Source organism: Lemur catta, chromosome 1 (assembly GCF_020740605.2).
Source record: "Lemur catta isolate mLemCat1 chromosome 1, mLemCat1.pri, whole genome shotgun sequence".
Lineage (NCBI taxonomy): Eukaryota > Metazoa > Chordata > Mammalia > Primates > Lemuridae > Lemur > Lemur catta.
The window spans coordinates 241,564,280-241,587,805 of record NC_059128.1 but is presented as its reverse complement, the minus strand read 5'-3'; the positions used below and the strand labels follow the sequence as shown (position 1 = coordinate 241,587,805).

At 35.5% G+C, this 23,526-nt stretch overlaps 1 protein-coding gene across 2 annotated transcripts in view; it reads left to right on the top strand.

Moving 5' to 3' along the window:
• The first annotated feature begins 816 nt into the window (after positions 1–816).
• The window catches only part of TBC1D23 (TBC1 domain family member 23), a 56,685-nt gene continuing 33,975 nt past the window's right edge, over positions 817–23,526 (top strand). Inside the window, exons 1-4 of one of the 2 annotated variants that reach the window (XM_045540403.1) lie at positions 817–1,075; positions 19,334–19,445; positions 20,936–21,041; positions 22,553–22,757. In XM_045540403.1, the coding sequence (XP_045396359.1) occupies positions 1,023–1,075; positions 19,334–19,445; positions 20,936–21,041; positions 22,553–22,757 (476 nt within the window). In that variant the 5' untranslated portion in view covers positions 817–1,022. The remainder of the gene's footprint in view (positions 1,076–19,333; positions 19,446–20,935; positions 21,042–22,552; positions 22,758–23,526) is intronic. The other variant, XM_045540404.1, reaches the window with a different exon arrangement.

The following is a 23,526-nucleotide window of genomic DNA, read 5'->3' as shown; positions in this document are numbered from 1 at the left end:
ATATTGTCTTTTTAACACCAAATATAAATGACACCGTACTTTACCAATCTGTCTGCCATGTTTTGCTCATTCGACATCACATTTTTCAGATTTATCCATATTGTTACATGTAGTTATACTTCATCACTGATGTTTCCACAACTTGCAGAAGCATTTCTGTAGGTCCCTCCTCCTGAGCAGGTGACTGCCCCAAGGTCCCAGGAGTACTCAATGGCAGCCAAAGGGCCAGCTGTTTTAGTGGTACTAGTGGTGCGGACAGAGTTTGCACTTGGAGGTCAAGGCGTTTGTTAGCTTGGGGTGAAGGGGAAGTGGAATGGGAGAAGCATCTTGGCAGCTCTCCCTGCCCGAATTCCCTTTCTAGAATTTTAAATTTGGACTTCCAGGCTGTTAAGAAGATGTATTTAAGGTAGGAAGCTGGAACATACTATTTGCTTTGATTTACAACTTTTAAATATTCATATTTAAGTCCGTGGACCTTCATTTACACGTTTTACCGGGCCTCACAAATAGAGGTGGTGTGCCCTTACCTTCTATCCTGCTTTCTTCAAATCTTATTGTTATGGTAGGAAGTTACTGAAATGTGGATGTCCTTCTACGTCCACTTGTATTAATTATATTAATTACCACCGCCCCTCCTCTCTCCACTAGCTAGGGCACTCAACTCTATGTTTACTAAGTTCAACGCCAAGCTGGCATGCAGACGCCAATTTGGCGCCAAGAAGCGACGCTGAGGCTCGCTCCCGCCAAGCTCCGCCCAGCCCGGGGCCCCGCGGCATCCTGGGACATGTAGTCTTTAGGGGCGCAGCTGCCTCCGCCAAGTCTCCTCCCCCAAGCGCTGGACGCTGCCTTTCGCCCTCGGGACGTCGTGACGTTGCGTTCCTCCGGTCCCTTACCACTTCCCTCTTTCTTTCCATCTGGAGAAGCTCAGTCCCGGACTTCCGAAGACTTTACGACATTGGGTCTCAGAGTCGGTCTCAGCGCCGGGTCCACTTTTCGGCAAAGTGACGTGGACGTCAACAGCAATGGCGGAAGGAGAAGAGGTCCTGCCACCGCCAACGTCGAGCGGCGACGGCTGGTGAGTGAAAGCCGAGGCTAATTCCCACTGGCCCTTTATTCTTCTTTCTCGCCATTCTGGGGTTCCCTGAGGCACCGTCTGGCGCCGGCATGAACGGGAAGACCAGTCCTCGGCGAAGTGCGGTGCCCTGCCCCGCCCCCTCCGTCCGCCGAGCCCCCTCTGCCTGCGGGCTTCCCCCTGCCTGCCCGGGCCTGCCCAAGGGGCTGCGGCGGAGCTCGAAGAAAGAGGGGGCTGTCCAGGTGCTGGGCCTCCCGCTTCGTCCCCTGCTCTCCAAGATGTGCTGGAGAGGGTGGCTCCCGGGCTGAGTTTGGCTGAAGTCCCTGGAGTAGGCTGGTGAAGAGGAAGTTTCTTGGATGCAGATCAGGGGCGTTAAAATATGATTTGAAGAGAAAACCTTTTGAAATTACTACTGCGATCTCTGCCTGAGGGTTCAGAGGTTGAGAGATACACCCAGGGAGAATCCCTTCCACATAGTTGAGATGTTTCATGTATTGGTTTTTAATCTGGTTTCGCGTTCCAATAGTTTTTATCATTTGTCTCTTCCACCCAAGCCGTCTTTTTCCTTCCTATCACTTTTCTCGCAGCTTGATTTCACAGCTTCGGATGCAGCATGGGACTTTGCTGTTGCTGCTCCCAAGCCTTTACGTGCTTACCTGATTTGTACTCGGGGTTGTGGGGAGGATCGCCAGTAATTTTTTGGTACACTACTCGGTGTTGTTAATCTTTGGGAAAAGCTTCTACTTTTGAAATAGTTGATCTGCACAATAGTTAGGGAAAACATCATTTTAAAAAAATCTTTAGAGGTTTGTCTGATTTTCACAGTTGATTTAAGTGTATTGACCACGTATATTTGGATTTGCTTGTTTTTCATATATGTACAGCTCACTAGCACTTTGTTTACCTAAAAATAATACAGGACATTTGTAGGTATCGAGTTTAGTCCCTGAGAAGAAAATGGAAATCGTTGAAACGGGTAGATAATAGAGTAATTGAGAACTTCAACTCTCAGTTAGCAGACATCAAACGTTACCTTAGTGCATGTGCTCTCCAGAGTGTCGGGGGAGAACTTATGGTGACCTAGGTGTAGTTTCTTTCCTCAGTTTGCTTATTTTGGAGTTGGGATCTGTAGTAGGTACACTTAGTAACAAGGTAAAATTAATCTTACTCTTTGGGAGTGTGATTTAAAGTGTTATGGGAGTTTTGGGGGGAGCGCAGAAACCACTTCCACTTGGAATCATTGGGGAAAGCTTCATGGAAGCAGTGGTGTTTGAATTAGGCCTTGAAAAATGAGTAGTATTTAGACCAGCACTGTCCAATAGAAGTATAACATGAGCCACGTAAGTAATTTAACATTTTCTAGTAGCCACATTAAAGACTAAAAAGAAACAGGTAATATTAATTTTAATAATCTGTAATACTTTCATCCAATATATTCAACATATTATTTCAACATGTAATCATTGTTTAAAAAAACAATTAGATAATTTTACATTTTTTTGGTACCAAGTCTTATCCAATGTGCATTTTACATATACCCTACGTCTCAATTTGGTCTAGCCACATTTCAAATATTAAATATCCACACATGGCTAGTGGCTAACATATTGGATAGTGCAGAGTCAGATTAAGAGATGGGAAAGGCCTCTGACTGCAGTAACAGCAATAAGCAAGGGCATAGGCAAGAAAACTAATGATTTGTTTGGAGAGTAATAACTAGAACTGCCTGGAGGAAGAGAAGTTGTCGAAAAATAGGTCTGGAAAAACATTGAAAAAAGATTTAACCAGTTAAAGGGACCTTTTAAAAGTCATTGACCCATAGACATTGCAACACTTTTCAGAAAGTGACTTAGCTGTTTATAACCTGAAGTTTCTAATTCCTGGCCTCAAGTGATCCTCCCACCTCAGCCTGCCAAAGTGCTGGGATTACAGGCATGAGCCACTGTACCTGGCCAACTTATAACCTGAAATTTGCTGTTTTCGAAGGGTGAGTTGTTGTTTCACAAACTGAACGTAATCAGCTGATTGAGGGCCATGAGGGAAATGTTTCTAGAGTTAAGGTGTCTTGGGGAGTTCTTAGGTTAGGAGGATTGTGAGCATGTATCTAGTTCACAGGCAAGGACATGAGTAAATGGTTGCTAGAGAGATAGCATTTGTTCTCTTGTAAGGTTGCTGTGTCTTCCCATTTTTGTTCATTTTATTTTCATGAATGGAGGAACCCTGTAATTTCTATTCTTTCTCCATCCTCTTCTAATCTTTGTCCTTTTTCTGGAATCCTTACTGCCCTCACCAGTCACCCAGAAGTGAATTTGAATAGAGTCAGGAAAGACCATGGGATTGGGAGCCATAGGTTCAGTAAAGCCTCTGCTCTTAGAGTGCTTGGTGAATGGGCTGTTATAGAATAGGGATACTTTTTTGTAAAAAAGAGTAGATGTTTTTATTTTAATTTTGTCAGATACAAATTTTTCTAAAATATATCATGTATCTCACTGCCTGACCACACTCATCTTAACAACTCAGGGTCTTTCAGTTTACAAATATAAGTGGATAAGAATAAAACTAGGTCCTTGTCCTCAAGGAATTTATGGTCTAGTTACAGGAGGTTCATTTAAGAACATTGATTACTTTTGTGCTACTGTAATTTGCTGAGACCTTTAGAACCTATCAAGGCAGATAGTGTAGATTGTTACTATGTTAAATGGCTCCACACAGCCATCCCTTTTTGAGATTGCTTTTTATAAGTTTTTCCTGTTTTCTTTCTTTCTTGTCAGTGATATCTCTCAATTTGTTCCTACTCTGTGAAACTAGTAGTTGAACTTGTTAAAATTGTGTATACTTTCCTAAAAAGTTTCAGGATGGAGCTTTAAAACCTTAAAAGTACATGAGCTGTGTCATGTCATTTATTACCTATTTACTAGTTTTCACTTATGGTCTAGATTAGTGGTTCTCAAATTTTAAATGTGCATTGGGATTACCTGGGGAGCTTGTTTAAATGCAGATTCTGACTCAGATTTTGGGTGGGACTTGAGATTCTATATTTCTGACTAGCTCCTAGGTGATGCCAATTCTGCCAGTTCATGGAGCACACTTTAGTCAGCAGGGTACTAGATGATGTATATCTCAGAATGAGTAGGTCAGCAGAATTTATCTCTCTATATTATATGTTATATTGTATCACCTTACAGATTATACTATAATTTATCTAATTATATAACTTTTCATTTCTCTTTAGATAGTGAACATCTAAAGAGCAGTGGCAGATAGTAGGTGGCTCAGTAAATGTTTGTTGAATGAATGTATGCATGAATGAATACAGACTTTTGTATAATCATGTGCAGTGGCATACCAAGCTGTCATTTCATGTAAATTTCCTGACTCCAATGTTTTTGTGAGCTGTGTAATTGTCTGCTGGTATAATGCTCATTCTTTATGAAAAGCCAAGTTGATCAGAAACTGCCTCAACTCTCAAGCTTTCTGAGACTTCAGCCATGTAAGCTCAAAGGGTGTGGTGAAATTCTTGTAAAAATACTTATAGTTAATTTGAATTGATGCAAATTTAATTAAAATATGTGTTGTAAGAATCTAGATTTGTAAAATCAGTGTTAAATTGTTACAATTCAAAGATTGACGATTACTTTTCTTGGTGTTGAAGAAACCAGCAATGGATTTGAATAGATGTTCTCATTTTCTGAGGCTTTCTTCCTGACATAATTCCTAAAGATCTAAATTCATAATTAAAAAAAGTTTGGTATAGGCTTTAATTATACAACAATTGATATTCTGAGCTTGTGTAATTTAAAATTTTTATTCAGAAGTTTTACTTTTAATTCATGGTTCTAATTTATTGCTAAGCTTTTCTTAAATTGTTAAACTTTTCTTAAAATTGTAAAGTTTTAGTTCCATAAAGAAGCTTCTATTGTTGTTAATTTGAGATGTGAATAGGAATTGTTTTGAGAATAATGAGTTATTTTTACAAGTTTTGTGCACTCTGTAAATAGCACTGTGTCAGTGCTTCTTGCTTTATAAGCATTAAAACATGAGGAAAGATTCAAAATGTCACTTAAGGACTGGGTGATTGCAATTTCAGATATGATACAGTCAGTAAAGAAATATGTTAAATATGAAAGAGAAAGGAACCCTTTGTTTAAGAAGAACACTGGCCGCTTGTGGGACTGGGAAGGCTAAGATATTACCTTAGAAAAAATGAAGAGAAAACAAGCTTTATTTCTTCACTTAGGGGTTATTAAGTGACAGCTGTTTGATTTTGTAAGCTATAATTGGAGCCCAGGCAAAGATGAGAAATGAAGATGATTTATTTTGTTTATATTATTTAAAGTCTTCATTGTAATTATAATTCAGATTTTACAGGTTTTAGAGGTAATCCCTAGTTCACTTCTAGGATTTTGTTTCCTGTAGATGCTTTAATATCCATTCATTTTATCTATATGTACTCACTTGTAGAGAGGGTACAAGTGCATTCCCTATATCAGTGAAGCAATTCAAGTAATTCTGGAGCACCCAGTTAAATGTACTGCAATATACAGCCAATTTATGAGTAGGAGTCTTTTGAGCAGAATTGATAAAATACACTTGACAAAGCATTTCTGCTGCATAGTGCTGAAATGTGGATTCTATTTGGTATAAACTAAAGACAGTGCCCTCCCTCTTGTATCAAAAATCAAAACAGAGTTTAGCAAAGCATTAATAGTTCAGCAAACAGTCACTGAATACTGTTTGAAGGGTTTTAGAAAAATTTTGAAACAGTTTTAAAACCAGAAATGTGCATTGTGGTTCCTTGCTTGGGCACGTTAATTTTTCGTCATTTTATTTCTAGGAATAATATGTGAAGATACCTTCTGAAGATACCCAAATACTAGTGTTTTTGGAAATTACATGCTCTAGCAGAGTAGAATAGGATTATATACTTTGAAAAAGGCAGTGCTTGAGGTGACTTATTTAGATACTGAGAATTACAGATGGAAAGGAAATAAGTCCCTTATGTTAGGTTCATAAGATCAGACTGTTTCTTGTGGAAATAAAAGATCAGTAAGTTAAGAGCTACTTAAAAGAAGCCTATTTCCTGAAATTTAATGTATATTTGCTTTTAAGAGTCTGCTTAACTTTTTCACCTGAGCTAAGAAAACGACTAATTAAATCATTTGTTTCAAGTCTTCATCTTTTTCTTATCCTTTAGCTGACATAGCATTTCATAGTTGGGTGGGAATGTTGTGTGTGCTTCTTTTTTAAATTTGAAAGTAGTTGCATAAAACTAGTTGTTATGGTGGTATTTAATTTTAGCAAGGAAATGCTGGTTGAGAATTCGTTATCCTAAATGCTTGGGACCAGAAGTATTTCAGATTTTGGATTTTTTTGGATTTTGGAATATTTGTATTATACTTAACTGACTGAGCATCCTTAACCTGAAAATCTGAAATCCAAAATGCTCCAATGAGCATGTCCTTTGAATATCATGTTGGGGCTCAAAAAGTTTCAGATTTTGGAACATTTCAGATTTTGGATTTTTGGATTTGAGATATTCAACCTGTATAAGACAATACTGTACATTTGCACAGATCTTTATCCTTTATATATAATGTTTTTATATACTATCTAATTTGAATCTTAAAACAGCTCTGTGAGAAAGAAGTTGTGAATTTTTGTTATTGCCTTGTTTTAAAGTGGTCACTTGACAAATGCAGGTAGTGGAAGATCTCAGACTTAAATTGATTTCTCCTTATTCTTAGCCCTGTGTTTTTTCTAAAGTTGATTGTGTATATATTGTATATTTCACATATACTTAATTGACACCTAGTGCCCATGTAAAAATATGCTAACCATATAAAAACATGCCAATCACATAATCAACCATGTGTTTTGAAAGACACAATATTCAAAGATGTGCATTGCTGAGCATATGTGTGTATTGGTTATCTGTGGCATCTGTTAGGCTATAAGGATATGTGTAAGATGTATACCACCTTGTCTCTTATGTATCCATGAGAAGGGGCAATTCATGAGTGATATGGTGGGATATGATAGAGATAGCATTATATACTATGGCATTATACCCCTTTCATTTTTATAATGCATTTTTATTCCTTGCCAGAAATCACATAAATAGATTAGTTTTTTAACCTTAAGATATGATTACATCACCTAGAAAAGATATTTAACATATATATTTAATAGATGTATTTCTATTAATATAATAAATTCTATAAATATATTTTCACATATAACCACTAACATAATTGTATTATACTATATGTATCATATACATTAAAATAAGATTGGCTGGGCTCGGTGACTCATGCCTGTAATCCTAGCATTCCGTGAGGCCAAGGCGGGAGGATTGCTTGAGCTCGGGAGTTTGAGACCAGCTTGAGCAAGAGCGAGACCTCTTCTCTACCAAAAATAGAAAAATTAGCCAGGTGTCGGTTGTGCCTGTAGTGCCAGCTACTTCGGAGGCTCAGGCAGGAGAATCCTTGAGCCTCGGAGTTTGAGGTTGCAGCGAGCTGTGATGACACCACTGCACTGCAGCCAGGGCGACAGAGTGAGACTCTGTCTGAAAAGGAAATGAAAGGGAAGGGAAAGGGAAATGGAAAGGAAAGGAAAAAAGATACTTTATTTTGATTTGCAGTAATATTTAGAACATATAAGCAATTATATACCATTTTAATGACTTTATCAGCTCAATACTTTATCTTTTGGTTTTACTCAGTGATGTTGGAGAAATAAGAAACTTGCTTTAAAAATAATTTCCATCTGTTATTTTCTCCTTTAAAGAGTTTCTAGCCTTTGAAATATAAAAGTGATTCACAGGCTGGGCGCGGTGGCTCACGCCTGTAATCCTAGCACTCTGGGAGGCTGAGGCGGGTGGATTGCTCGAGGTCAGGAGTTCAAGACTATCCTGAGCAAGAGTGAGACCCCGTCTCTACTAAAAATAGAAAGAAAATATCTGGCCAACTAAAAATATATATAGAAAAAATTAGCCGGGCATGGTGGCGCATGCTTGTAGTCCCAGCTACTGGAGAGGCTGAGGCAGTAGGATCGCTTAAGCCCAGGAGTTTGAGGTTGCTGTGAGCTAGGCTGATGCCAAGGCACTCACTCTAGCCCGGGCAACAGAGCGAGACTCTGTCTCAAAAAAAAAAAAAAAAGTGATTCATAGAAGGATGTATCCATCTCATATATGTGTTATTGAATACCAGAAATTCTTTAACTTTATTCTGCAAATTCCATTTAAATTAATCCCCAACATGAAAGTAAATGAGATCCTCTTTCATCAAATACATCTTCATTGATGGTTGGAATCCATGTTAAAAAAAATAAATCCCATATGTATTTCTTTGACAAGCTATAACCCCTTGAAAAGAATTCCCCAAATGTTGTAAAGTCTTGTCACTTCATTTGCAATAGTAGTTTATTTTCCAAAATGATGGTTTCAAGAAAAGGAATATTGGTGATATTTCTTTTATCATTGTACTTTGGATAACGTGGAAATGTCTAGTAGACATAGGTAATGTCTCTCTCTGACTTTGCTATTTTCATACCATTCTTTGTCTTAGGCAAAGGATACATGCTGTTTTTAGTTTTAAAATGAATTGTTCTGGTGGAAGAAAACACAAAGATGCATTTCTTTGTGCCTTAAAAGTGCTGGAAAGTCACCTCATAAGTATAGAAAGGAAAGTGTTGAGGACTTTTATTTAGAGAAGGCATGAAAGAAGAAAGATTTAGAGCACCCTCTGAAGTTAACTGCTCATTTGTAGAGAAAGTATTCTTCAATTTTTAGGTAAAATCTTACAGCAAATGCATTGCAACATTACATATGTAGTTACGAGAAACTTTATTTTTGCTTGTGTTTTGTTCTCTTTTCTTTACTTAGGCAGCCACTCCTGAGTTTTTTCTTAGCAGAGGAAGGAACACCATTGGTACCATTGGTGCAATTTGATCTACATGGATTATGGATCAAAAATAAATGTGAAAAATATTCAAAGCATCTGTTCCATTTGTAGTTAATTTTAGTAGTTTATGGCACAACATTTCTGTGATCTCTGTCTCTTCTGCCTATTGCACAATGATGAAATACTGTAGCTATCAAGTTTGTTTGGCTTGGCAAGCCAAGAGGACTAGATTTAACCCCTTCCTTACGTGGCACAAGATCCTGGTTAAAACACCAGTTCTGGAGAGGATTACATTATTTGATGAGGGAATCTCTCAAAGCTGCTTTTGTGGATCTGATCGTAATACAAAGTTTTACTAATTTTTTAAGCTGTTTTTCCCTGTGGCATAGAAATATAAAACTTGTTAAAATGCTTATAGCAAGCACGTGTGATTCTGACACAAATCCAGATAATCTCAAGATTTCACAATTATCACCTTGTGCTCTCACAAGACTATAAGTTGTCAAGGTCTTTTCTGAATGTACTATCAAACTATTTGTGAATTACTTAGAAAGTTTTGATGGTTTGAGACTGGTATTTAAAAATAAGTTGCACAGTAAATATTTATGGTCATTGAACTCGATATCTACTGTACAAGTGAATTTGTAACAAAGTTGTCCTGTTTCTATTTCTACCAAATGTTGCACAAAATATTCAGGAACTAATTAAGGAGTTTTGGTATGCTAGTAATTTGTAACCAAAGTACTAACTATAATAGCAAAATAAGTTTAGAGAAAGCTTTGGTGCTGATGTCTCATGACTTGGGCATTAAGAAATACCCAGAAATTTGGAAATGTGGCACAAATTAAACCATGAAACCACAATTTGACATGTGCCCCCTACCACTGCTTGCTCACAGTTACACAGCTTGCTAGTGCGTACAACTAATTAGCTGGTCATTTTAGAGTTTTAAATAATTGGTCAGAGGCTTGTGCCTGATTATGATGTTTATATGGGCAAACTTCGCTGTCATGGTTATTTAATTTGTGCTCACAGTGGTTTACATTCTAAATAAATCTGAATGAACTGCATCCCAGAAAGAGCTGCTGCCACCTCTCTTCTGTAGAGTTTAGATAATAGGACTTGGGCTAGAACCTTGGAATAGCTAGCTAGAACGTAAGCTACATGAGAGCATGGGCTTTTTGTTTAGTGCCACATCTCTAGTGCCTCACACGGTGGGTAGTGTGTAGTAGATGCTCAATACATATTTATTGAAGGTTTGAATAAAAGAATACTTACATCAGGGAAGGAAAGAATTCAGAGTATGGGTTAGGAAGGTAGAGGAGAATCTGAAGAAGTATTTTAAGAAGAGTCCAACTTTGCAGATTATGTAAAGAGGACGAGGACTGAGAAAAATGACTAATGACTTCTTGGGGCAGTTTTATTAATAATAGAGTGATGGAGGTTTTGAGTGAATGAGGAGAGAATAAGTATAGATATTTGGAGACTACTGATTTCAGGGAGTTGTTCTGTAGAGGAAAGGAAAGATGACTTTTTGAAGGGGAGTAGGTCATGTGTAGGACCCTTTGAATAAGTAAATGTGGGAATATTTGAGGAAAGGAGATCATCACAGGCTATTTTTTAAAAAATATTTTTGAATGCTAGAAATACTTTCAGTGAAGATTTCTGAGTCCATTTTTTTCTCTTGGCCCTCTTTATTACTGTTAGCAGACTTAAAGTTTAAACAATGTCCTATGCAATAGAAATAACATATTTAAGAGGTTACACACCAGGCTTTTGGCTTTTATTTATTTCCCAGTATTGCAACTTTTGTATTTTTATTTTAAGAAAACAATAATGTATCTTGGACCCTGACCAGCTGGGCATGCTGTGGCTCACACCTGTAATCCTAGCACTCTGGGAGGCCAAGACAGGAGAATTGCTTGAGGCCAGGAGTTCAAGACCCCATCTCTACAAAAAAAAAAATAGAAAAAATTAGCTGGGTGGTACACACCTGTAGTCCTAGCTACTTGGGAGGCTGAGACAGGAGAGTCTCTTGAGCCTAGAAGTTTGAGGTTGCAGTGAGCTATAATGCTGCCACTGCACTCTAGCCTGGGCAACAGAGCTGAGACACTGTCTCAAAAAAAAAAAAAAAAAAAAAAGTTTTTTTTTCCTTGTAATTTCTGTGTACTCTGCATTTAAGTGTGGAGTGATTACATATATACAAAGTCATAATTGGTCTTTTCAAACTACAGTCTTTCATTGTTTGTATAATTACAGAAAAGGATTAGATTTCAAGAATTTTAAAAACTAATGAAGTTGACTTAGCTTAGTTGATAAAACTGAGAGGTTAAGTGATTTAGATTTGGTTATTAGGAAGGAAGTGGGGATGATAGGGAGAGTGGACCCTATGGAGTGGTGGGGGTCAAAGAGGGTGAAAAATGAAGTGGGTAGGCAGGAGAAGGAGAAAATGGGTGTAAGATGAGGGAAAAGTGGTGATACATATTGTTAAGAATTCTTTCTAAAAGTTCTGCTATGAAAGGAAGGGCCAAGAGTTTGGTAGCTAGACGGAAGGGGAAACTTTGAAAGAGTTTGGGGGGTTGCCATTGTTGTTGTTGTTTGCTAATGGCGGTATTTGAGAATATTGACTCAGAGGAAAGAGCCAGGAGAGAAAGAAATGGAAGATGGAATATAGGGAATAATTGATGGCACATGGCTCTGAAAGGATTGGGGGAAGATAAGACCCAGGTGAAGGTACTAGTCTTACACTTCAGAAGAGATACCTAGTCTCCTGTGAATATAGGAAAGAAGGAAATGTCTGGAATGATAATAAGTTGCTTATATTTGTTTGTTTTTGGAAAGGGGATTGAGATTAAACAGAAGAGAAGCCTGCTGGCTTGTATTTTCCCTTTGGAGTCATAAGTAAAGTCACCTGACATGGCTGGGTAAGGGGTCTGAAGAAAGTGGTGAATAGAAGATTTTCAGGCAGTATTGGTACCTAGCAGATATAGACGATGATGTATTTAGGATTATTTTCCTCAGAAGTCTGCACTGAGCAGAATATAGGAACAAAGAAGGCAGACTGGTTAGATTAACCGAGTGTTGGGAATTTGCAGCTTTATGAATGTGGAAAGAAAGACCAGGAAGTGACAGAGACCAAGGATGTGCTACTTGTAACTAATCCATGCCATCTTTCCACCTTTTGCCAGTATCCATAGTGTGGGGAGGGCATCTCCTCCTCCAAATTAATTTTCTTCCATAATCAAAAATTGAACCAAATCGTTTTACATCTTTTAACTTATTGCCGAGTTTACCATATTGTAAACCTTTAGAATACAGTGTGTTTTCAGCTATGGATTGGATTTGTTTATCCTTTTTATATTTCCAGTATTCAGTATTGGAGAACTAAAATGAAGTATATAACGTAGTACACATGCATAGTACACATTGTTTCCTTTTTAATGATTGTGTAAAACATCCTTTCTTAAATAGCAGTTACTTAATGCTCTACGCTGAGAAATAGTATATTTGAGGTTAGAATTCTTATCACTCTTTTTTTCTCCTAGCAAATTTACTGTTTGCTCATTTTAGAGAATACAGATAATCCCCCCCACCAAAGACATGAAATTAAAACTTTCTTGTAAGCATATCACTAGAAATAAATGTTTTTAAAAATATGCTTTCCAGTGTATATGGAAAAGAGTGGATGGGGATATATGTTTAGACATATATGTTTGCACATTAATTTTAAAACTATGTAATAGTTTTTTCACGTAATATATGTCCTTGATATCATAAACATCTTTCCATGTCACTGTTTTTCAGCATTCAAAATTATTACTTAGAATTCCATCTCTGATTGAAATCAGTTTTTATTTTGGATAGTTACATTGTTTGTGGTTTTTCATAGTTATAATAAGCACTGCCTTCAACATGCTTGTAGCTGGATCATTGTTACCAAAAGTTTGGCACTTGTCCTTGAGGCCGCATCAGAAGGAGGACAAGTGGTTTGGGAAGACGGAAAGAGATTTATTAATTTGCCCAGCAAATGAGGAGGATGGAGACTCCTGTCTGAAATGCCATTGTCCTAATAATAAGCAGAAATACAGAACTTTTAAAGGGAGACCATTCACCTTCAGGCAATTGCTGTTCAAGTACAGTTGAAAATTCTGATAGTCCCATCTCTTGACCTCCTCCCAGGACCACAGTCCACCTGCAGGCTGTTCCACTGAGCCATCTGTTGTAGCACAAAGAACGAAAGACATTCCCCTGCCCCTCCCAACTGCTGGCTTGAGACAGAGATGAAGGTCCTAGTTCTCCAGAAGTGGGGGATGTTTTAAAAAGACATAAAACATTTTTGTTGTTTTTTTTCAGGTTACTTCCTCTGTTACATCATTTTTCCTTTCTTTCTCAGCTATTGCTGGGTGAAAGGGTGTAAATGTTAAAAAGGAATCCATAAGTATTTAAATTACGTCAGTACATTCAAATATAATACATAAATATACTCAAGCTATACTGATGGATGCTATGTGAAAAGTGGAAGTTTCCTTCCCATCTCATTTCTCTGAAGTAGCCACCTTTCACAATTTTGTTTTTTGTTCTGATGGATACTGTCATAATTCTAAATAATACTTTTTGCCTTCATTACTTGGCTTATTTAACACATTAACTGCCATGTGAGTTGTATTTAATTCAGACTAGTTTTGAGCCCAAGGCCTCATGAAGCATGTGTAATTCACACGTCTCTTCACTTTGGGAGCTGTGTGAACTATTTTTCAAGTTGCATATAACTCATGCACAGAAAACAATAAAAAATAACACATTCTTCATTAAATTAGAAAGGATCATTTTGTTTTCAAAGTTTTTATTTTATTTTTGTAATAAAACACCGTGGCCCCAAGGAAAAAAAATTTTTTTCTAGTGTGGCAGTCAGTGTCTTAAATCAATTTATACATTGATTATTGAATTGATTATTGAATAACTCTTGAGGGAATTTATGCTAAGGAAAAGTGGGACAGGTTAATGCAAAGAAAATTCACAAAGTACCAAAATGCCAAGCAGTAGAGGAGTAGCCAAATGAGTTATTTAGTTCTTGAAAATCCTGTTTCTTGAGGTGTGTTGTGTGATCAGAGAAATGTTTATGATTTTTTTGAGAAATATAAATAAGTGAAACCTATAGTGTACAAAATTATATTTTCAGTAAAATTGAGTTTCATTTTATATATGTCTGTACACACATACATATGAAGAACTAAAAAGTAATTCACAGAATGTTAATAATTATCTCATGGTAATAGTATTGTGGTTGGTGTTTTAATTTTTTTATACATTGGCTAAATTCTCTAAGATGATTATGAACATCTATGATTGTTCATAGTCAGCTATTGTTCAGTAATAATAACAAGAGTAATAGTATCCATGGATTCCATTTGTGGAAGAATTATGTGGCCAAGTATTGCACTGAATGCTTTATGTTCAGAAGTTTATTTGAGCATTAATCGACCCTATAAAGTAAACACTGTATTTCTATATATATTCCTTACATAAGATCACATGACTGTTGAGCGGGCCAATATTGGATCCCAGATCTGACTCTAAAGCCCAAATTCATGAATTTTTATGACATATTGAATAGAGTTGATTTTTAAAAATTGTGGTAAAATGCACATTATATAAAAAATTTACCATCTTTACCTTTTTTTAGTGTACAGTCAGTAGTATTAAGTACATTTATATTGTTGTGCAATAATCCCCAGATCTCTTTTTTATCCTGTAAAACTGAAACTTTATGTCCATTAAACAACTCCTCATTCTCCCCTTCCTCTGCCCCTGGTAACCTCTATTCTGCTTTCTGTCTCTATTAATTTGGCTACTCTAGGTATCTCATAGGAGTGGAATTTTATAGTATTGGTCTTTTTGTGACTGGCTTATTTCACTTAGCAAAATATCCTCAAGGTTTATCCATGTGGTAGCATGTGTCAGAATTTCCTTCCTTTTAAGGCTAAATGATAGTCCATTGTATGTATATAACTAATTTTGTTTATTCATCCTTTGATGAACCCTTGGATTGTTTCTATCTTTTGGCTATTATGAATAATGTAGCTGTGAACATAGGTGTATAAATATCTCTTCCAGTTCCTGCATTCAGATCTTACGGACATATGCTCAGAAATGGAATTGCTGGGTCATGTGGTAATTCTATTTTTAACTTTTTGAGGATTTGCTATACTGGTTTTTACAGTGGCCACCTCATTTTACATTCTTACCAACAATGTACAAGCGTTCTAGTTTCTCCAAGTCTTCACCAGCGCTCGTTATTTTATGTTTTTTGGTGGTAGTCATCCTAATGAGTGTAAGGTTTGTTTTGGTTTTTGAGTGTGAGGTTTTAATAGACTTGATTTTTAAATTCTTCAGACCTTTTTAGGATGAATAAATAACAAATATCATATATGTATCATACACTTAATCAGTTGAACTACTGGTATTTGTGTTCAAAATTAAGAGAGTTATAATAATCAAAAAGTTGAAAGAACTCAAATGTTCATTATCTGATGAATGGATAAATGAAATACGGGATATTCATACAATGGAGTATTGGCAATAAAAAACACGTATTGATACGTGCTACAACATGGATAGTTCTTAAAAACATTATGATGAATGAAAGAACCCAGACACAAAGGCTATATATTATATGATTCCATTTACATAAAATATCCAGAATAGATAAATATGTAGAGACAGAAAGTTTTTGCCAGAGGCCCAGAGCAGGGTGGGGAGGGTCCCATGGGGATGAATGGTTAGTGACTACTAGTGGGTGTAGGGTTTCTTTAAGTATAGGAAGATACATGTAAAAAAAATTAGGAGAAAAACTAGATCTTTTCATCTTCTGTTTGGAGATAGAGTGTATACAATTAAACAATTTTCATAAATTTTGAAATTGTGGAGGAAAAAAAGTTTATAGAACATGAATGAGAAGAAAACAATTTAGAAAAAAGTTTAATATATAGTCGGTTTTTCCTAGTGGGAGATTTTCTGTAGCTTTTTAAGTTTTAGGAACACTACATATATAATATAGTTGCTTTTAAAAATCATAATTTTTAATATGATTCAATGTATGCTTTATTGAATTATTACAAAATTATTAATTGAATTTATTAATTATAGAAGCATTTAGAAATGCTTAGTGCTTCAAAATTCATGCTTTTTCTCCCTTAACATTGTGCAAGTACTTCCAAATGTTAGAAGGTAATCACCGTTTGGTTGAAGAAGAAAAATCTAATTCAGTTGCTAACTTCAATGTAAACATAAATCTAGTCATATTGTTTGCCTAGCTATAATTCTAAAGCAACTTGGATTACAATCCTTAGATTAGCTGATTTTTCCACGAAACAGTAGGTGAGGGGAAATTCTGTTGTTTTATTTAGGTTTTGACAGGAACCTGTTATTGACAGGAACCTGTAGTATTATACTAACATATGTTATAGTTTCAAAGTCACAGAGCCAGGAGGAGGTGGTTTTCTCCTTCTTTCCAACCCCAAAGCTTGGATTTCCTCTCCTCTGTCCTGAACTTTCTGAACACAGGAGACAATAATTTATTTTTCATACTTTCTAGAATAGATGGGCAAGGCCTGTACTTTCCTATTGTAGACCTGTCTGAGTGTCCAGTGCAGCTGTACCAACCTTTAGCTTGTAAGTAAGGCCAGTAAAAAGCTGCCCATATTCAAACAAGGCTCAGAAAAAAATCACAGCCCACCCGCTTATATTCCACCAGACCCAAGTTTTGCTTTTGTATGTTAGAATTGTATTGCTGTTTAAAAGTAGAAACTTGGTTTAGGGGAAGAAAAATTCTCTTTGAACACCATAGAGTTCCTATCTCTGCCTGATCCCTCTATGAATTATTTAACTTAACAATTTTCAGCCCTTTACTACTTTTCAAGCACGTTTGTAATGTCGAAGGTCTGATAACTGAACCTTTGAATGCCTTGTTTATAAGATAATGTTACTTTTAATTATTTAGGTTTCTGAGAAGTATCTTTTACTACTTAAGATGCAGCATCTTCTGGTGTCCAAAGGAGCTCTTCCTCATGGTTGTACTGCTGGAGAACACGTTGTTTGGTTCCCTGGGGACAGCATCAAAGAGTCCAACAGCAGCTGTATCAACAGAAATGTGCTTGTACATTATTGTGATTTAAAAAATACTTTGAAGATTGGGCATTTTGCACCAAAATAGTAGCTTTGTTGTCTGTAATAGTAAAAGATTTGGCAAAGCTACTTCAAAAAGAAAAAAGAAAAATGGTGTTTTCAGTTCCTCATTTCATTTACACATCTGACTGTTTAAATATATGGTATTTATTCACCAAAAATGCCTTTAAATTTTCTTTGTTTCATGGTTAGGAACAGTCCGTCAAATTCTAACAGGTTGTCTTGTACTTTGACTGGAATAGAATAGATAAGCCCCAGTCTTTATCAGCTGTAGGCCTGAACTGTCTCTCAGCAATATACTTGAAATCTTTCCTCTTTCCTTTCTCTTCTCATACTTTGGGAACCATATAGCAGAAGAACAAAATGTTTCTTGTGTGGTTTCTAGTTATCTTCCTGTTCATATGAATTGGCAGTAGCTTTATTAAGGAACCTTTTAATCAGTGCTTTTCTGTTGAATATGATCCTGAGTGATTACATTTTTTTTTTTTTTTTTTTTTTTGAGACAGAGTCTCACTCTGTTGCCCGGGCTACAGTGAGTGCCGTGGCGTCAGCCTAGCTCACAGCAACCTCAAACTCCTGGGCTCCAGTGATCTTCCTGCCTCAGCCTCCCAAGTAGCTGGGACTACAGGCATGCGCCACCATGCCCGGCTAATTTTTTTTTCTATATATATTTTTAGTTGTCCAGATAATTTTTATTTCTGTTTTTAGTAGAGACGGGGTCTCGCTCAGGCTGGTCTCGAACTCCTGACCTTGAGCGATCCACCCACCTCGGCCTCCCAGAGGGCTAGGATTATAGGCGTGAGCCACCGCGCCCGGCCTTGAGTGATTACATTTTTATTTAATTCCTTTCCCTTAAAAGGCAACACTTTATGAAATTTATACATGTAAACTAATGTTCTTAGAATCCTATCAATAGGGGAGGTTTACAATATCTTACTGAGAAAATTAAGAATGAGAGTAATTATTTTCTTCAAAACCACTAAACTGAGACAAAAATCCTGATTTCCTGATCCTAGTGAGATGATTTGTATATTAGGTTGCTTCAAAGAATGTTAGAAATTGTCTGGCTCGGTTCTGAAGTTTTAAATAATTTATACAGATTTTTTAATATATTCTGTGTCAAAATTGTAAACACTGAAACCTCAGCTTTTGAAAATTCCTAAGGAATTAATTTAACCAGTTATTTTCTGGCTAAAGAACAATTTATACCTTGGTGAAAGTTTTCTTTTAATTATTTTAACCAGGTACAAATGAAAATAAATTTCATACGTACTTTTCTCCTTATACATAATTGACTGAACATAACTGCTTAATGATTTGGTAATTTACTTGATAATGTGGTATTATTATTTTGCTTTAATATATAATGCCAGTTGAGCCTTTTTTCTTCCTCTAAAATTTATTGAATACTTATTGTAAGCTAGGCACTGCTCTAGACATGGTATCGATAAGGTTATGGACTAAATAGTCTCAGACTGCAGGGCTTTGAATTCTTGGCTAAATCTATGGTTTCTCTACCATTATTTAGCATAATGTTAAGAGCATGAGTTCAGGAACTAAGCTGTTAAAATTTGTATACTGGCTCTACTACTGGTTACACATGTGACCATAACCACAATACCATTAAACACCTGAAAGAATAGTAATTTTTAATGCCATAAAATGATTTCTTCGATTGTCTCATAAATGTATACCCCTTCTTTGCCTCAATTTTTCCATCTGTTACGGGGGCCAGTGATGTAACCTACCTCATAGGATTGTTGTAAAGATTAAAAACACATGTAGGATGTTTGGAATAGGCCTGGCACATAGTGCTATAGAAAGTGTTAGTCATTACTACTACAATGAATACCATTACTGCTATGACTTCAGAACTCTGTCAGACTTCTTGCCTCATCTTCTCTTTAAATTTCTTTAGTTTGGGAAAACAGATAACCAAACTTGTTAGAACTAAGCACAAAATAAAAGTAAATCGACTGTATGAAACCTGAGATTTACCTCCAAAAGAAAAAAGAAAAAGAATGTATGATGTATGCCTTGGCATTACATTTTGGATTTTGGCTGCTGAGGACCTTTTTTTCTTAGACACAGCCTTTAATAGGCCATGCTTATAAATGAAACTTGAATAAGAAAAGATATAAAGTAAAATTTATCTTACTATGACTTATTTTTTTAGGGAAAAAGATCTTGAAGAAGCTCTGGAAGCAGGAGGTTGTGATCTTGAAACTTTGAGAAATATAATTCAAGGGAGACCACTGCCTGCTGATCTGAGAGCCAAAGTTTGGAAGGTAACTAGGAACTAAAATGAATAAAATATAATCACTTAAGAATATTTTCAAAAATTTATTGTTTCATCTGTCTTAGTTGCAGAAGACTTTAGCTTATGAGCATGCCACATCTAGAAAATTGTCAAACAGCAACTTATTAAAATGTATGTTTCTGTGGTGTTTAGTATATTTAATAATAAGATTTAGGTTTTAGAAGGTAATGGTTTTTTTTCCACCATGCTTCATTTTAATTATAGGTAATATTTTCTTTTGTAGCCATTAGAAATGGTGTTTATGAAAATTGTTTAATGGAAAGGAGAAATACAGTACAACCAATGAGTAAAATCAGATACACAGTTGGAGACATGCAATGATCTCAGCTATGTTAAAAAAAAAAAAGAAAAGGAAATATGCCTCTGGGTGTTGGCATTATAGGAGATTTTCCTGTGCTTTATTTTCATCTTTTCAGCTGTTCTCTAGTGCATGTGTATTATTATTTAAAAAAATTTTGAATTAAGATTATTATGATTACAAAAGAGATATATATATTTGTGAAAACACACAGTATAAATATAAGCACAAAAGATCACGTAACTACCACCTATAGGTGAACATAAAAGGTTTTGGTGTGTATCTTTTTACCTGTGCACATATAATTTAACAGAAATGGAATCATAACTGTGCATAGCATTCTGAACATTTTATAATAGAAATTTAAGCACATGCAAAAGTATGGAGACTTGTATAATGAACTCCCATGTACCCATAACTCAGCTTTATCTGTTATCAACCTTTGGGCAATCTTGCTCAGCATCCCCATCCTTTCCTCCTCTCCCCACCAATTGGATTATTTTAAAGCAAATCCTTGCTGGTATACAAATAGTTTAACATGAAAGTATGAAATACTGAAAAGAATAGTGATTCCTTAATATAATAAAATAATGTCTTCACTTGTCTCATACATGTATTTTTATAGGGGATTTGTTTAAATTTGAATTCTAGTAGGACCACCCATTGCATTTGGTTGATAGGCCACTTCAGATTCTTTTAATCAATGCAGTGGTTTTTTACATACTAAAAAAACCTTATAAAATATCAAGAACATTTTCTAAGTTTATTAAGTAATCTTCTGTATGATTTTTAATTGTACATAGCACAGATGTACTTTTTCTTTGCCAATATCACATTCTGTATTGTTTTTACATTTAAAAAAAAACAGAAAAGATGGTTGCTTGAAATAAATTTATATATGCAAATATATCAATGTTTTATGTAATTCGTTTTATTCACTAAGTCAGCATGAAGTAGTAATATCTAATGTAGGAGGATTTAAAGTAATTCCGTTGATTCATTGTGATGTGACCAAGGGTTCAGCATATGGTGGAGTGGAGATATCTTAATTTGTAATCTTTGTTATTATTCCTAAACTCAGGCCTTTAATTATTACAGCATATTTTCCAAGAATGAGAAATGACATATAAAGCTAGTTGCTTTTTTGATCTTTCTTGCAGATTGCTCTGAATGTTGCAGGAAAAGGTGATAGTTTGGCATCATGGGATGGTATTTTAGACCTGCCAGAACAGGATACCATTCACAAGGATTGCCTGCAGTTTATTGGTAAGTTTAATAATTGTTTTCAAACAACAGAAAATTTTGGAAATAAATTTTGGGTGGAAGAACCACTCTTTACTAGAATGATCTTGTTATAATTTGGGAATTTGTGAAGGGCTTGTAAATAGTTCTTAAACTTTTCTTTTGAGATTCTTGTGAAATAATGTCTAATAACTTTAAGAAAGAAACTAGTTTTTACTGTTTCTTTTGCATTATATGTTCAATTTTTCATATACATTTACAGTTTTTTGCAGTATTAAACTTGGATTTTGTATAATTAAAGATCTGTATGGGCCGGGCATGGTGGCTCACACTTGTAATCCTAGCACTCTGGGAGGCCAAAGCGGGTGAATCGTTTGAGCTCAGGAGTTCGAGACCAGCCTGAGCAAGAGCGAGACCCCGTCTCTACTAAAAATAGAAAGAAATTATATGGACAACTAAAAATATATATAGAAAAAATTAGCCAGGCATGGTGGCGCATGCCTGTAGTCCCAGCTACTCGGGAGGCTGAGGCAGAAGGATCACTTGAGCCCAGGAGTTTGAGGTTGCCGTGAGTTAGGCTGATGCCATGGCACTCACTGTAGCCTGGGCAACAAAGCAAACTGTGTCTCAAAAACAGAAAAATAAAGATCTGTATGATTATATATAGTCCTCAAATTAAAGGAATCTATGTTCCAAAAGTTTATCTAAAAGTCATAGTTTGTGATCTGCTATAGATAGAAAAACTTGTAAATCATGGGTGAGTAGGTTTCCAATCACCCCACAAAGTGTATTTCAATTCACAATAAAGACTAAATTAATTTATACTTCTGCTTTGTAATTTATCTCCAGTCCATTGGTATCTTTTTGTTTCTTTTTCTGTCATATTTTAGTTAAATTATTGATCAAATTGTGTAATAACCACCACAGAAACATTATTGCTAATATGGGCAAAAGGAAGGGAATTTGGTAGTAGGAAATGAATTCTTTTCCCTTCCCTTTCCAAAGTTATTTTGTCAGTTGCCCATCATTGGGTACATGATAATCTGTTCAGAAAATACTTTTACTTTCCAGGAATATGGGTTATGACTATCTTTGCCTACCCCTCTACTTCAGATTGACCATTCTTATGTTTAACATATCTATAGGCCAAACATTCTTTAGTGTTAATGTTTAGAAAATATTGATTATATAGAAGTCTTCTGTTTCTTTCCTTTCTCAAGGAACTAGAGAATGAAATATTCTTAAGTGAAAGTGATTGCTATTCTTAATTTTCTTTTCTTTAAACAACTATTTTGCTTAAAGTTAAAAACAAGAATATTATAAAGTGCTTTGGCTATTTTTTTCTTGTGTTTTAGGTCTGTGAACCAATCATTGTTAAATATAAGGGAAAATTTGCTTTTATGTTGTTTTACTTAGCCTTTGTCATATTCTAAATGCACCAATATATATCGTATATTTGTAAACAAGTGTTATGTCAAATAACTGAACCTCTAAAATGCCTTTGGTAACTTTTTATTTGGACATTTATTTTCTAGATCAGCTTTCAGTGCCAGAGGAGAAGGCAGCAGAATTACTTTTGGATATTGAATCTGTAATCACCTTTTATTGTAAATCACGGAACATTAAATATAGCACATCCCTTAGCTGGATACATCTACTCAAACCACTGGTGCATCTTCAACTGCCACGCAGCGATTTATACAACTGCTTTTATGCAATCATGAATAAGTACATTCCCAGGTAAAATATGAATTAGTTATTACACTTTTTTAAAGTGAATAAAGGTCTAGTTTGCTTTGAACTAAAGTTGTTAGATTTACTTTGGTGGTAAAGTAAAATGTTCAAATAAATGTTAAGGTTGTTTGAGCCATAGTTATTTGACTTTATTTTTGCGATTATAAACATTTTTTAAAGGATTCTTTAGTTAAAAATTTATACTTCTAAAACAGTGCTTACCAGGGTTGGTGTCAGGGGAGGCACTGGGGAAGTGTAGGTCAAAGGATACAAAGTAGCAAACATAGAATGAACAAATCAAAAGATCTAATATACAACATGAGAATGATAGTCAATAATAGTGTATTGTATTAGAGATTTTTTGCTAAGAGTGTGGGTTATAGCTGCTTTTGCCATGGGGGAAAAATGGGTAACATGTGAGATGATGCATATGTTATTTTGTTTCACTATAGTAACCATTTTATTATATGTTTCTTATAACATCATGTTATGTATACTTTAAATATACATAAGAAATTTATTTTTAAAAAAGAATTCATGCTTCTAGAGTTGATGTACATAACTCTTTAAGCTTATTTAGTGGTATACCTACTTCAGTTTCTTTACACATAAAATAAAAATAACATTACGGTGTCTGAGTGAAAAGTAAAATTTTTGCAGTGCTACCTTATGTGAGGTGCTGGTGTTACAGCCTAGACTGTAACCCTAAATACAGGCATTGAACAAGTAAGTTAAAAAAAAATTTTTTTTTCTTTTTTCGTTTTCTTTTGCTAAC